The sequence below is a fragment of the Lissotriton helveticus genome, chromosome 8, assembly GCF_964261635.1.
Source record: "Lissotriton helveticus chromosome 8, aLisHel1.1, whole genome shotgun sequence".
Classification (NCBI taxonomy): Eukaryota; Metazoa; Chordata; class Amphibia; order Caudata; family Salamandridae; genus Lissotriton; species Lissotriton helveticus.
The window spans coordinates 766,556,967-766,574,779 of NC_136069.1; the positions used below are offsets into that span (position 1 = coordinate 766,556,967).

Here is a 17,813-nt window from a genome sequence, read left to right on the forward strand (position 1 = left end):
CACTACTCTACTAACTACCCACTACTCTACTCACTACTATGCACTCACTACTTTACTCACTACTCTACTCACCTCACTACTCACTACTCACTACTCTGCTCACTACTCACTACTCTACTCACTACTCACTACTCTGCACTCACTACTCTGCACTCACTACTCTGCACTCACTACTCACTACTCTGCACTCACTACTCACTACTCTGCTCACTACTCACTACTCTGCTCACTACTCACTACTCTCCACTCACTACTCTAATCACTACTTTCTACTCACTACTCTACTCACTACTCTACGTACTACTCACTACTCTGCACTCACTACTTTACTCACTACTCTACTCTACTCACCTCACTACTCTACTCACTACTCACTACTCTACTCACTACTCTGCACTCACTACTCACTACTCTACTCACTACTCACTACTCTACTCACTACTCACTACTCTACTCACTACTCTGCACTTACTACTCACTACTCTGCTCACTACTCACTACTCACTACTCTACTCACTACTCACTACTCTACTCACTACTCTACTCACTACTCTACTCACTACCCACTACTCTACTCACTACTATGCACTCACTACTCTACTCACCTCACTACTCTACTCACTACTCTACTCACTACTCACTACTCTGCACTCACTACTCTACTCACTACTCACTACTCTACTCACTACTCTGCACTTACTACTCACTACTCTACTCACTACTCTACTCACTACTCTCCACTCACTACTCTACTCACTACTTTCCACTCACTACTCTACTCTGCACTCACTACTCTGCACTCACTACTTTACTCACTACTCTACTCACCTCACTACTCTACTCACTACTCACTACTCTACTCACTACTCTGCACTCACTACTCACTACTCTACTCACTACTCTGCACTCACTACTATACTCACTACTCTACTCACTACTCACTACTATACTCACTACTCTCCACTCACTACTCTACTCACTACTCTACTCACTACTCACTACTCTGCACTCACTACTCACTACTCACCTCACTACTCTACTCACTACTCTACTCACTACTCACTACTCTGCACTCACTACTCTACTCACTACTCACTACTCTGCAATCACTACTCACTACTCTACTCACTACTCACTACTATACTCACTACTCTCCACTCACTACTATACTCACTACTCTCCACTCACTACTCTACTCACTACTTTCCACTCACTACTCTACTCTACTCACTACTCTACTCACTACTCACTACTCTGCACTCACTACTCACTACTCACCTCACTACTCTACTCACTACTCTACTCACTACTCTACTCACTACTCTGCACTCACTACTCTACTCACTACTCACTACTCTGCAATCACTACTCTACTCACTACTCTACTCACTACTCCACTCACTACTCCACTCACTACTCCACTCACTACTCCACTCACTACTCACTACTATACTCACTACTCTACTCACTACTCACTACTCTGCACTCACTACTCACTACTCTGCTCACTACTCTGCTCACTACTCACTACTCTGCTCACTACTCTGCTCACTACTCTACTCACTACTTTCTACTCACTACTTTCTACTCACTACTCACTACTCTACTTACTACTCACTACTCTACTCACTACTCTGCACTCACTACTCTGCACTCACTACTCTACTCACTACTCTACTCACTACTCTACTCACTACTCTACTCACTACTCTGCACTCACTACTCAATACTCACTACTCAACTCACTACTCACTACTCTACTCACTACTCTACTCACTACTCTACTCACTACTCTGCACTCACTACTCAGCACTCACTACTCTACTCACTACTCACTACTCTACTCACTACTCACTACTCTGCACTCACTACTCAATACTCACTACTCTACTCACTACTCAACTCACTACTCTACTCACTACTCTGCACTCACTACTCAGCACTCACTACTCACTACTCTACTCACTACTCACTACTCTACTCACTACTCACTACTCTGCACTCACTACTCTACTCACTACTCACTACTCCACTCACTACTCTACTCACTACTCTACTCACTACTCTACTCACTACTTTCTACTCACTACTTTCTACTCACTACTCACTACTCTACTTACTACTCACTACTCTACTCACTACTCTGCACTCACTACTCTGCACTCACTACTCTACTCACTACTCTACTCACTACTCTACTCACTACTCTGCACTCACTACTCAATACTCACTACTCAACTCACTACTCACTACTCTACTCACTACTCTACTCACTACTCTACTCACTACTCTGCACTCACTACTCAGCACTCACTACTCAGCACTCACTACTCACTACTCTACTCACTACTCACTACTCTGCACTCACTACTCAATACTCACTACTCTACTCACTACTCAACTCACTACTCTACTCACTACTCTGCACTCACTACTCAGCACTCACTACTCACTACTCTACTCACTACTCACTACTCTACTCACTACTCTGCACTCACTACTCTACTCACTACTCACTACTCCACTCACTACTCTACTCACTACTCTACTCACTACTCACTACTCTGCACTCTCTACTCACTACTCTACTCACTACTCTACTCACTACTCACTACTCTCTACTCACCTCACTACTCTACTCACTACTCTGCACTCACTACTCAATACTCACTACTCAACTCACTACTCACTACTCTACTCACTACTCTACTCACTACTCTACTCACTACTCTACTCACTACTCTACTCACTACTCTACTCACTACTCTGCACTCACTACTCAGCACTCACTACTCTACTCACTACTCACTACTCTACTCACTACTCACTACTCTGCACTCACTACTCAATACTCACTACTCTACTCACTACTCAACTCACTACTCTACTCACTACTCTGCACTCACTACTCAGCACTCACTACTCACTACTCTACTCACTACTCACTACTCTACTCACTACTCACTACTCTGCACTCACTACTCTACTCACTACTCACTACTCCACTCACTACTCTACTCACTACTCTACTCACTACTCACTACTCTGCACTCTCTACTCACTACTCTACTCACTACTCTACTCACTACTCACTACTCTCTACTCACCTCACTACTCTACTCACTACTCTGCACTCACAACTTTACTCACTACTCTACTCACCTCACTACTCTACTCACTACTCACTACTCTACTCACTACTCTGCACTCACTACTCACTACTCTGCACTCACTACTCACTACTCACTACTCTACTCACTACTCACTACTCTACTCACTACTCTACACTTACTACTCACTACTCTGCTCACTACTCACTACTCTACTCTGCACTCACTACTATACTCACTACTTTCCACTCACTACTCTACTCACTACTCTGCACTCACTACTCTACTCACCTCACTACTCTACTCACCTCACTACTCTACTCACTACTCAGTACTCTACTCACTACTCTGCACTCACTACTCTGCACTCACTACTCACCTCACTACTCTACTCACTACTCACTACTCTGCACTCACTACTCTACTCACTACTCACTACTCTGCACTCACTACTCTACTCACTACTCAACTCACTACTCCACTCACTACTCTACTCACTACTCACTACTCTACTCACTACTCTGCACTCTCTACTCACTACTCTACTCACTACTCACTACTCTGCACTCACTACTCACTACTCTGCTCACTACTCACTACTCTACTCACTACTCTACTCACTACTCTGCACTCACTACTCTACTCACCTCACTACTCTACTCACTACTCACTACTCTACTCTACTCACTACTCACTACTCTGCACTCACTACTCAAAACTCACTACTCACTACTCTACTCACTACTCTGCACTCACTACTCACTACTCTACTCACTACTCTGCACTCACTACTCACTACTCTACTCACTACTCTACGCACTACTCTGCACTCAATACTCACTACTCAACTCACTACTCACTACTCTGCACTCACTACTCTACTCACCTCACTACTCTACTCACCTCACTACTCTACTCACTACTCAGTACTCTACTCACTACTCTGCACTCACTACTCACCTCACTACTCTACTCACTACTCACTACTCTGCACTCACTACTCTACTCACTACTCACTACTCTGCACTCACTACTCTACTCACTACTCTACTCACTACTCACTACTCTGCACTCACTACTCTACTCACTACTCTACTCACTACTCACTACTCTGCACTCACTACTCTACTCACTACTCTACTCACTACTCAACTCACTACTCAACTCACTACTCTACTCACTACTCACTACTCTACTCACTACTCTGCACTCTCTACTCACTACTCTACTCACTACTCACTACTCTGCACTCACTACTCACTACTCTGCTCACTACTCACTACTCTACTCACTACTCTACTCACTACTCACTACTCTGCACTCACTACTCTACTCACCTCACTACTCTACTCACTACTCACTACTCTACTCTACTCTACTCACTACTCTGCACTCACTACTCAAAACTCACTACTCACTACTCTACTCACTACTCTGCACTCACTACTCACTACTCTACTCACTACTCTGCACTCACTACTCACTACTCTACTCACTACTCTGCACTCACTACTCACTACTCTACTCACTACTCTACTCACTACTCTACGCACTACTCTGCACTCAATACTCACTACTCAACTCACTACTCACTACTCTGCACTCACTACTCTGCACTCACTACTCAATACTCTCTACTCAACTCACTACTCACTACTCTGCACTCACTACTCACTACTCTACTCACTACTCTGCACTCACTACTCTGCACTCACTACTCTGCACTCACTACTCTGCACTCACTACTCTGCACTCACTACTCTACTCAATACTCACTACTCTACTCACTACTCTACTCACTACTCTACTCACTACTCACTACTCTACCTACTACTCTACTCACTACTCTACTCACTACTCTCTACTCACCTCACTACTCTACTCACTACTCTGCACTCACAACTTTACTCACTACTCTACTCACCTCACTGCTCTACTCACTACTCTACTCACTACTCACTACTCTTCTCACTACTCTACTCACTACTCTTCTCACTACTCTACTCACTACTCTACTCACTACTTTCTACTCACTACTCTACTCACTACTCACTACTCTACTTACTACTCACTACTCTACTCACTACTCTGCACTCACTACTCTACTCACTACTCTGCACTCACTACTCTACTCACCTCACTACTCTACTCTACTCACTACTCACTACTCTGCACTCACTACTCTACTCACCTCACTACTCTACTCTACTCACTACTCACTACTCTGCACTCACTACTCAATACTCACTACTCAACTCACTACTCTACTCACTACTCTACTCACTACTCTACTCACTACTCTACTCACTACTCTGCACTCACTACTCTACTCACTACTCACTACTCTGCACTCACTACTGAATACTCACTACTCTGCACTCACTACTCAATACTCACTACTCTGCTCTACTCCCACTCTACTCACTACTCTGCACTCACTACTCACTACTCTACTCTACACTCACTACTCTACTCACTACTCTACTCACTACTCACTACTCTGCGCTCCCTATGCACTCTGCACTCCCTGTGCACTCTGCACTCCCTATGCACTCCCTATGCACTCTGCACTCCCTATGCACTCTGCACTCCCTATGCACTCTGCACTCCCTATGCACTCTGCACTCTGCGCTCCCTATGCACTCTGCACTCTGCACTCTGCGCTCCCTATGCACTCTGCGCTCCCTATGCACTCTGCGCTCCCTATGCACTCTGCGCTCCCTATGCACTCTGCGCTCCCTATGCACTCTGCGCTCCCTATGCACTCTGCGCTCCCTATGCACTCTGCGCTCCCTATGCACTCTGCGCTCCCTATGCACTCTGCGCTCCCTATGCACTCTGCGCTCCCTCTGCACTCCCTATGCACTCTGCACTCCCTATGCACTCTGCACTCCCTATGCACTCTGCACTCCCTATGCACTCTGCACTCCCTATGCACTCTGCACTCCCTATGCACTCTGCGCACCCTATGCACTCTGCGCACCCTATGCACTCTGCGCACCCTATGCACTCTGCGCACCCTATGCACTCTGCGCACCCTATGCACTCTGCGCACCCTATGCACTCTGCGCTCCCTATGCACTCTGCGCTCCCTATGCACTCTGCGCTCCCTATGCACTCTGCGCTCCCTATGCACTCTGCGCTCCCTATGCACTCTGCGCTCCCTATGCACTAGCGCTTACTACCCCTGACAATGCGAAAAAAATCTTTTTGGGCAATGAGCACAATTTATGGATAAGGTCCCGGTGTTTAGTTTCTCAGCTGCAGGCGCACAACCGTACTTCTTTGTATAAGATGGAAGCAGAAGGGCGCATTCTCATTGCTAGACCCTACAATGGGCTGCAGATTAGATGGAAGAAGGGGTTACAGGGAGAGGGCAAAACGCCTTTGCTGAGCTGTGATACAACTGTGTGTAAGACTCAAGGAGGCATCAATAAATAATCACGCATTGGAGAGACACAGTAAAGTAAAGTAGTGAAATGAGGCCCGCATTTTAACAACAATGCCGCACCATTTCCCCGGAATCGCTGTTAAGAGTGGACTCTGCAGGCAATAAGCATTTCTGTTGGCTGAGATAAAAGGCATACTCAAATCCTAAATCACTCTACACATAACGAGTCCCCCACACAGTTCTGGAAAATGTTTAGACGTTTAAGTGGCTCTCTGTAGACGCAGGAAGTATTGACAATACGGAGACAGTTATTTACGGTTATTAAATTATTAATGGACAGCATGTTGCCTTCACGGGTGTTCCTTGTAAACTAAAGTTACGAGCAAATAAGCGAGCATTTCACATCAGCAGAGCAAAGCGGTTCGTCATGCTGTGCTTTAGGCAAACTCTGCTGAGGAAGCAACTGCCTCTTACCATAGAATTATTAACACTGCAAACACACCATCTGGATTGCATTTGGAGGAGCACCCTGACAGCTCCTAATTAAAATTAATGGACTTCCATGCGCGAAAGGTACATGTTACACGCGCGCCTAATACATGCAATGCAAGGCTGAATGGTGAACGCGCTCCCACCATCTGGATTGCATTACACGGGCACTCTGACAGCTTCTAATTAAGATTAATATTCTGCCGTGCGCATAACCGCACACAAAATGCCATGAAAATGAAAAAAATGGCGGACGAAAAGTAAATATAGCCTATCACGTCAAGGCTACTAAATAGACACCACAGCGAAGACGAATCACTAGGCAGATGCCATAAAAAACGCGCGCGCACTAAGGAATGTTGCAGCCCGGACCCCATAAGAAACTTTTTTTTTTTTGTAACATAAGAGCTCGGAGCTCCGCCTCCCCTGCTGACGCAGGGTTGACGTAGGCCGAGCCCTAAAGAGTTAAACCTAAAAATCCATAACTCCAGTTATACTTATCCAATTGTGTTTGGTTTCGTGTCTAAATGATATAAAATTCTGCCCAATTTTTATAAATTGGAGTTGAATTTTTTGCAAGGCATGTCAATTACTTATCGTCCATGTTGGTGCTCCGAAATGCTTAACACATGTTTCTCCAAGTAAAGCCTGACTGCTCTGTGCCACACTATCAGGACTAAGCTAGGGCTTTACTAGTTTGAATCCAAAGGACCTATCTTAGGGTATTGTGAGAATTGACCACATTAGTGCAGTTCTCATCATTGGGCTGTTCAAAAAATACTACCTCAAAATAAATACTGATCACATTATTCACCTACTAGATACAATGAACCAATATTATCCTAAGTGGATTTAGCACAATGAAAAGCAATAATGTATCCAAAATTCTGAAACAGTTTATCAAAGGAGACATGGAAGGAGCCCTAGGGGAACCTTCAAGAGAAAGTACAATAGTTGTCTTACAAAGTGCTTGAACAACTAACACACCCCACATATCTTTACCTCTTTACAGTAGAAGTTTATTTGAAGGACTATTGGGGCTATTCACAAAGGTAACTTACACTTGTGAGTAATTAAATAGTGAAGCCTAAACAGCATCACTGCATAATATTCCACTTTTGTAAACTTTACAGCTGCATATGTAGATATATCTATCGCAAAATCATCTGTAACTGCACTCCTGTTAGTTCGAGGGATATAGGAATATAGGAAGTTGGTCAACGGAAAGCTGAGAGTGTATGGGATCACACAAGTAGTAGATAGCGATTCGAGAGAGCATAGGGATAACCTCTGCAATCTTTGTCTAAACTGCTCCTTGTGGTTATCACAATGATAGATGGGAGCAAAGGAGAGAAAGGTTCCGAAAGGGTTTGAAGCACTCACATAAGCATTTAAACTGTTGAATTTAAAGGTGCTCTAAATGTATGTGGAGAATGCAGTCAATGGCTGGAATATCTACCTTAATGTTGGCGGATATTCAAAATAGGCATTTCAACCTATGAATTATTAGATCACAAGAAAGTCCACTCCCCCTTTTGCCACCAATCCAGCCCAAGCTATAATGATGTAACTTTGAAAATGTTGAGGATAAAAATCAATTGACTGATAAATACAAGTAAGTTCTCCCTAGTATTATTTGTACTATTAATACTTTGCTCTCTACAAACTTCGAATACTCAATGTCCAGCACAACTGGACAATACTTGGCTAGGTGCACAAAGAAAAACAAGACCTCAATATGGTTTCAGACATCAATAGGCAAAGCAAGTTAAAATGCCAACAAACAATGCCACTCTTGCCACGTTTATCCCTAGGTCACTATAGATACACCGACCCAACAAAGCTTCGATAATATTTCAATATCATCATCAGTCATAATATTGGACAGCTATTAGTCCATACCGAACATAGTAGTGTAAACCTGTGTATAAGGAGGAAATCATTATGTAAAAGCCCAAGATGCCTCCTTTTCTCCTTAGCAGAAACTAAGTTCAATATCCCTGCCCCATTTCTGTGGATGTGGCTGGCTTGATTGCTCTAAAAGGAGTAGGAGCTATGCTACTTTAAAGAATCTTTGGATATTAACTGCGGCAGAGTGAATGTGCATGGAAGTTGCCATGAAACTGTAGAGCATATGTCCATATCAATGTTGGGACCCAAGAATGCGTGAATGGCAAAAGGGTTTTTTCCACAGTAAATGATTTTGAATTTTATGAACAATAAAATGTAAATGTGCAAATGTTATTGTCAAATGTTCATGTCTAGATTGATAATAGCAAATGTAGGCCTGTATTTAAAATGGCTAACGATTGTATGCCATCTTGTTTCATGACGTGTATTTTATTTCAGAAGCTGAAATCCCAATTAACAAATGAGATATTCCTTGCTTTCTTTCCCATGTGAAATGTATTCTTTTACATGGTAACTGTAGAAAGTCCATTTTGATTGTGACAGTACACCTGCAACATACAGGCTGGTCCAGTGGGTTTTGTTGCAAATAATTGTAAGTTTGAAGGATGCTTAGAGAAGTTATATTGTGAAGGATCCTGAGAAACTAATGAGCTCAGCATTGTAACTTCTTACTTTAATCTGATTGGTTTGCTTTATAGGAATTATGTGTAGGTGTAGCAAATGTTAGAAGTTTGTGATTTAAGGTAGTAGAGGGTAGAGGAGAGCTCCGAGCTTTTGCAGACATGCTTTGTCCATCTTTGAGACAACTTATAGCAAAGTAGAGTACTTTCTGTATGGAAGAACTGATATGACTTAACCTTTCATTTGAGGCAACTTTATAATAGTTCATCCCTTTACTTATTTGACTGATGGATTTAAACGTCATATTTTTTTTTTTGTTTTACATAGCGCAAACTCGACCCGAAAGTATCAGAGTGCTTTACATGAGCACCAGTTGCGTTACAGACGGACTCATTTTGTTAGGCACGCGGAGATGAAGTGATTGCCAAGAATCACAGGATGTTCAGCGTCCCTGACAATATTCGAACCTGGTTCCCCAGTCTCAAGGTTGACTGCACTAGCCGATAGGCCAGACCCTCTCCCCTTACTAATGAATTCATGTAGTGATTATTGATGGACACTCATTTGATATTGTATCTGTAAACAATTTTAACCTTTATGATTGAAAACGTAACCGCTCTGTCTTCTCAGTGGAGCTTAATGTTAATGTGATTCATGTTATTTAATCTATTGATTTGTTGTCTAGCCTCACTTGGGTAGTTTGATTAATCAGGTAGCTATATTCATGGGCCCCACATTTGTGCTGAGAAAGATGTTGACACCAGCATGTCTAGTTAAAAAAAAAGGCTTTCAACCCCAGTGGAGTGGAATAAGCCTCCTGAGTTGGTGTCAAGAAGAGTGGCTGATTGCTGGGAAGTTATACGGAGTTCTTATCCTCTGAAGACAGTGGGGTGGTGAGTTTAGTCTTCCCGCTGAAATGCTTCATCTTCTACTGCCAACTTCATGAACAGAAAATGGCTTAAACCAGAGAATTAGAGTGAAACGATTCTCTAGCTTGGAAAGAAAGGAAATACTTTACTGGCTGGAAGATAAGCAAAGGTCTCAGAAGCAGAGTCTGATTGGTGCATGTAGGAAACTGTTTTGTTTGCAGATGTTCCCCACTTTTTGCCTGGCATTTGATGAAACTTTAAATGGAGCGCGCTGGGTTCTGCTAACCAGGTCCCCGGTGCCAGTGTTCATTCCCCAAAAAAAGGTATCTGATCAACTGATTCCCAACCGGCAAGGCCTTTAGCACCTCTAAGTCCCTAGTAAGTGGTACCCCTGGTACCTATGGCATAGGTACTAAAGAGAGTCCCTAAGAACTGCAGCATTAATTCCGGAGGTGGGAAACAATGGCTGCTCTGGCAGGAGGTGTTGTCACCTCCTCCAAGCAAGATGACTGGCAATCAGCATATCAAGGCCACCACAGTCTGTGATATGCAACCCTGGCTTCCTCTAGACAGGTTAAAACACCACACCCTGCTCAGGGCTCAATTGGCACCTGGACAGGTGGGAAAATTAGCTAGTCTGGAGGTGTGTTCACTATCAGGCTAGTACCACCCCTAAGGTGGGCTACCTGAAGAGCCCACGACTAGGGAAATTTCACCATTGTGGTTTGTGGTGGAATTAGGCACTCTGGGTCAGGGTTATGCCCACTTCCCACAGTAAGTGGTCATACAGAGGGTTTAGTCACCCTTTAAAGGTAGGTAGCCCATTAGCTTCCACCGGTCACTCTCTGTAACACCTCTAAATACAGTATTTAGGTGGCACTCCTGATACCAGGACCTCCGATTCGAAGGACATAAAGAAGAGATGGACAAAGAAAATTGCTGACATGAGAACAGAGGTGTAACTACTGAGTTGGCGCCAACCCTGCTTGCCTGCCTGCTGCCACCGACCCTCGTGGAGAAACTGACTCGTCCTGCCACTGTGTAGACTCCAAGAAACCCAGACGGCTGCCAGTGCTTCGCAAATCACCAGAGAACTCTATTGGAGTACAGGAGCTACTGCCCTGCAACAGCAGGCATTCAAAAAGCAAGGTCCAGTTCACAGTCTTACTTTTTATCGGGACTACGGACGAGGCAGCCACCCAGGAAGAAGTTGCCGTGCTCACACAGGTCATATCCATCCTCCTTCCAAGTTTGGGGATGCCAGGATTGACTGGAGCCACACAGAACTAACCCAGCTACCAGACCCCTGTCAGCAACCAAGGCTTGTTGTGTCCAGCCCTGACACAAAGCAGAAGAACAAAGTGCACGTCAAGGGACTTCAAAGTCAGTGAGACCCACCTCGAGAGTGGTCCAGCTGTCCTGTTTGCCCCTTTTCTGCAGAACCAAGAAAAACTAGTGAGCCTCTGACCATTGGTACCCAAAAGCTCAAAACACCTCTGCAACCGAGCCCCAGTGAGTGGCGGTGCCAACGGGGTCCTGAGATCATCAAGAACTGAGCTCACCCTTGGGCTTGCCCAGACTTGATCCCCAGTCGCTGCCTGCAGCCCCTTTCGGCAGAGACCAGTGTCTCCAGCAATGTAACCCGCAGGACAAAGCCACTGCACAAGAGCACCCTGACGCGAACTGGAGCGGACCGACAGTGTCCCTGCCTGGACAAAACCATCAAGAACTGAACCCCCCACCCCCCTTTGAGTTCACTCAGATTGGCTTCCCAGTCCCAGCTTGCAGCTTCTTTCTGACCGGACCATTCCCCATAGACTTGAATGAGGAATCCAACGCTGAAACACACCTCCGCACCCGACCTCTCCAGGGTTGCCAGAGGTGGCCTGTTGATGCTGCCTTAGACCTTGCCCCATACTCATCTTGAGTCCAGGAGAAGAGTCCTGCAAGTCGCTGACAAGTGCCCAAATGCAGTATATATTTTTCCCCATAGGATAACATTAGCGCTCCAGAAATTGAACTAAGGGTGAACTCTTGAAATCTTCAAAAAAGTCATATCTCGAAAAGTACTAAACCCGATTCCGATGATCTTGCTATCTAAATTCATATAAAAATCTGTGCTATTCTTATAAATTGGTGCCAGATTTCTTTACTGTGTGTGTTTCATTTACTGCCTTTGTGTGTGCAATAATTGCTTAGCACTACCCTCTGATAAGCCTAAACTGCTTGTCCACACTACCGCAAAAGAGAGCATTCAGTGTTATCATTTTCCTCTGTAAACCAATCGGGGTTGTCTGGACTCTTTACACAGTGTACCTCATTTTGGTCCACTATATAAACAGCCAGCTGCCTACGGTGCACAGTAATTTAACCAGGACTGTTCCTACCTTCTACTACTGAACAACCTTCCAATAGCGGGATCAAAATGGTTCATGCCAAGCTACCAGTATGTGGCCAGACCAGAGTTTACGGTTTTGGTAGCAGTATCAATATGGACCCATCACATCGGCAGCTTCTTTTCTCAAGCATACACTGTACTCTTATTGGGGTAATTCTGTGAGCAAGTATGTTTATGATCTAATTTATGCCAGAAATGGAGCACACAGGACAGAGATTCAACATTCATCTTGTTTGATAAGAGATGAGGTACCTTTTTAGAAATTCAACAGAATCTCGTAAACATCTTGAATGATTAACGTTTGTTAGGCTAGGAACTCTCCTCACTGCTGTGCACTTAACAAATCTGACTGGCATCAGGAAGTCAACAAGAAAAAAATAGCAGGATTCAAGCAATGTTTCTTCTCTTTAATCAAATACTTTTGTAAAAGGATGATGAGGTGCTACAGCTTAAGTTAGATCACCTAAAAAGCATGGGTAATAAACACTGATGGAGGTTGATATCCTGTTGCTAAAATCCTAACCCAGTACCTTCTCTCTCTTCCATAAGAGAAATCTTTGGTCTTTTAAAATTGAGAGTCTTTCTTTTCATACACCTCAAAGAATGCCTTTATAGGAAGAGAGCAGGCTAACTAGATGGCAGTCCCCTAAGATTCATAGGGGGTGGTAGGCTATAAATGGCCAGACCATGTATCTTCCTTGTTGAGTAGGATATTGGGTACTGGGTCTGAAACGTAAATAGGGGACTTCAAATACTAATCATCTCTCAAGGACTAGCACTTTTGAGCAATCAAGGTCTATTACAAGGGAGGTAGCATAAAGTACCCACCCATTTGAGAGAAGACAAGATACAGTATAAAATTATCATCACACCAGTGGCAGACTGCAACATTAAAATATGATGAGGCAGTATGCCCAAAACACTCACTATATACGTTGCACTTGCTAGCACGCAGGCTCTGGTTGTGGTCTAACTACATCCTGGCACTCCGCTCAGTGGTGACTCCAGCAGAAAAGGGAAAGACTTTCTCCCTTGTGCAACGCTAATCCATCCAATCCTGGATTGGTTGGAGCAGGCTAACCCAGCTTTCATTTTGAAGCTGGGGACCTGTGGCTGCAATCCCCTAGCAGTTTCCCAGCCCTGGGATTGTTAGCTCTGAAGTGCGCATATCAGTTTGGCCTGTGCGTTTGAGGCGCTCCCCACAGAAAAGATAGGAGAGGTGGAGGTCAAGATTTACACACGCAAGTTTGTGTATAGCATTTTGTAGTACTTTAGTAGTAATACCAAATGTTCTACAAAATGTAGATGAGAAGGCACTTCTGTTTTTGCACTGCTGGTCCAAGTGAAGCAATTACAACTTTAAATGATTAGTGTGAATAGGACAAGGACTTGGTTTAGCGACAGAGCTCCCTTGGAATTTAGAATCATCAAATATTAGGTCCTGTACAGCGGACAGCAACATGGGAACAATGATTCCATTCTATTGCAGTTGAGAGGTGTCTGGGTGGGTTCGGACACTGTAAATAAGACACTAACTGGGCCACCAGAGTAACAAACATTATGAGGCCTCAGGGTCCAATTCAAGAGCTCTCGATCAGGCTCACAAAAACCATGTGCTGGATCCCTCAGGGTCTGAGGGATACTTATTTGTGGCTTGGGTCACTTCTTTCAGCACCCAGGCTTACTTTCACTTGATGAGCAGCTTCTAATTGTTCACTTTACTCTCTGGTGAGGGGTATAGAATGCTTTTTGCCTGTCAGAGGTCAATTATACTGGCCTTCATGAAGGACCGAATGACACCAGGAAGACTGGCAAGCATAGCAGCCATCATGGCATTGGGTGGAGAATCAAGTTCAGTCCTTTAAGACGCGAGAAGGCCGCACAGTAAGGCACTAGCTTGGTCACTCTAATATTGTAATGATTAAATTCTGTGAAGTTTTTTGGTTAGCAGAAGAGCAACTGTAACTTTTTTGGTACAGCTAGTGGCATTTGGATAACAGCCACTACTAGTCTGGTCAAATGATCGCTTTATCATTTGAGCACCAGCTCTTACTCTGAGGAACACTTGCCACCCTGCATTCACTGGGAGTTAGTCAGACTATATGCAGAAGAAACGTAGAACTCTATGGTAAGCTGCTGTGGTGAAAGTTACATTCCTACGGACAGCTTTCTGGTGGAATAAGAGGGAGGGTCGATCATGTTTCGTCTGTGGACTCTAGGACAAATGGGTGTTTGCATCATCCACTGGATAAAGCAACTTAGGCTTCTCAATAGCCTTAAGAAAGACAGATTGTGTATAATTATTCTGCTGCTACCGATCACACTTGTTCTAGACATTTACAATGGGGTCATTAGACATATTTCAAGAGATGTAGCCATTTTGCACTTACAGGTGATAATACTGCCACCAAGAATCAATATTAAGACTATCATGACAGAGGGAGCATTTGGGGTCTTTCTTATACCAGGTGGCGCAAGGGGTGTGTTTGCAGAGCAATAAAGTGTGTTCAAGAGTCCATTCGATTAGGGCTTCCTTAAATCTAATCAAAAGAAAAGAACATTCAGGTGTCGAAAATCAAATACAGTGGAGAAGAAGGACAAAATTGCTGTGATTGTGTCCATGCCTTGAAGGGGGTCATAATAAAAAATACCACAATAAAAGAGACAGGGAAGATAAGAAAAGTAAAATAAAATGTGAAGTTAAAGCGATCGCAAAATGTACACAGTTGAGAAAAACCATATGTAAATACAGTCTGTAGATAAAAGGAAATTAGGAAACCTTGGAGATTAGAAGGGCAATGGGCCGTGGCTCACTTGAAGGGAATGTTTGTGCACACCTCCAAACCTCGAGGCCAAGCACTCCGATTTGTAAATTACCCAAGATGCTTTCGAGTGCTCTCACCTAACTCAACACATACAAAAATGTTGACAATGAAGAAGATTAATAAACCTCTATTTCTGCATATCATCATAATTGCTTGTTCGGTTATCATCTTTTACTTCTATTTGGGACTGAAGCATCCTAGTTTTACAATGTAACAAATAACACAATTCTCCTAATCAGAATCCGAGATCCCACTAAATACATATTTTGTGGTTACAGTGATATAAAGAGACACAAACTGCTTTAGTAACATATTTGACAGAAACCAGGTCCTCAGGTTGTTACCTTATGTTTTTTTTCGAAAGCAGACTCAAAGAACATACATTTGTCAATAATTGTTTCAGACTTGCATATTCGTACCTTATATTTTTCCCAGTATGAAAGTACACATCTCTCTGCAGCTACTTTAGATGAAGCATATGGATTTGTTGGTCGAGAAGGGGACAGTTCATCAAATGTCTAATAAAATATTAAATTATTGTAAGATATTTAGTGAGAACAGCATTACCAACACCATAACTAAACATAGCTATTCAAACCACATTTAGTTGAAACAAAATACACAGGGGGAGTAACATAGGCCCTCATTAAACATTAGTAGTGTTATATTAAACCAGTTATCAAGAGGCCGCCTTAGTATTCTCACACACTCTACTGCACTCAGAATTAGTCAGATGTTCCTAATTTTATTCTGACCTTAATCATAACAGCAACAGTGTCAGGCTGAGCAGTCGGCTACAGAATAGAAATATGTTTGCAACCAAATGCCAATGTTAGTAAGATTGCTATGCATGGCAGGGCCATTAGCAGGAATGACTGGATTCTAAATCCAGTAATTCACTGTTATGGCGTAGCTACACTGGGTAACAAAACTTGTTAACCTCTGTTGCTAGGTCATGAAGGAATTCCCAGGCTGGTCTGAATGGGCTCTCTAAGAGCCTGTCAGAAGAGCCCTGGAAAGCAGTAAGCACAGCTTCTCGACAAGAGGGAAGGCTCAGAGTGGTGGTAGAAGGTGGCAATGTATTTATTTTATTTGGGGGCGGGTAAGAGAACGCATGTTCTGTATGGCTCCCCCATTATTCCTCTGCTCCTGCATAGGAACCGAAAGCAAAGGGGAGGTGATTCTGCAGGCCATAAATAACACACAATTAAGAGAAAGGGAAAACGCAAATTAGTGGGATATTTTGTATCTTGATTTCTAAGTGACACCAAAGACGATTCGACCAAAAGAACTGTCCACTACACAAACTGATCAATGTGAGTACTGTCTGCTATTCGGGAAGCTTTTCTGAAAGGAGACAAGCAATGTATGGCCATCTGTACCATCACTCATTGAGTACACTCTCAATGTGTCTTTTCAACTCTGTAGTTCAATAGGGTCACACAACCTATGGATCTTAGGACAACCTTTAGATCTTCCAATGGGAAGTTCAAGGAATGCAGAAATGCTTTCCACCAACAGACCGGTACATCTGATGGCACAGAACTCTGAGAATGTCAATCATGAATGCAGATTAGATAGCGGCTGGTTCCTCTTTCTTTGATGGGAGACAAGAGCGCTATGTTTTTACATAAATAAACCATAAAGCAGGACGATCCATCAAATGCCTCCATCTGGAACAAGTACAATGCAGTCGTTCAAGCAGAAGTATTTCTTTAGAGAAGATCACACTCTGAGGAAAGCGACCCTGACTCCATGCAAAAAAGCAGTTATTTGTCCAACAACTCTTCACTCTAGATGTTATCCAAGCAACATGTTCTGTGCGAGACCAAATGGGTCAAATAAACCCAGTTATCAATTATCTAAAGGAATGTCAACGGGTACAATATCATTTCACCATTTCAAGATGGAAGACATTCACTGTTTCAGGAAAACTCTACCAGGACACTGGCTGGCTTGTCTAAATCTCAAAGACTTATATAACAGTTTCATACCACAGTTTTTACAATCTATACAGGAAGAACGGTATGAAAGTTTGCAACCCTCCACATTTGAACTATCCTTTAAGGTCTGGTGCTATTGTGGTGTGTTCAACTCTGCAACAGCAGCTCTGAGAGCTTGGGTGATAATTTACATTGACAGGATCTTCATGTAACAGGACAAAACAGCTTTCATTGCCCCAATACAAGTGGCCCCTGA

General features: G+C 43.5%; 1 protein-coding gene across 2 annotated transcripts in view; it reads right to left on the reverse strand.

Moving 5' to 3' along the window:
- TGDS (TDP-glucose 4,6-dehydratase) overlaps positions 1 to 17,813 on the reverse strand; it is a 465,036-nt gene that overhangs the window by 179,743 nt on the left and 267,480 nt on the right. For both annotated transcript variants that reach the window (XM_078657602.1, XM_078657603.1), the window contains exon 6: positions 16,034 to 16,132. In XM_078657602.1, coding sequence (XP_078513728.1) covers positions 16,034 to 16,132 — 99 coding nt within the window. The remainder of the gene's footprint in view (positions 1 to 16,033; positions 16,133 to 17,813) is intronic.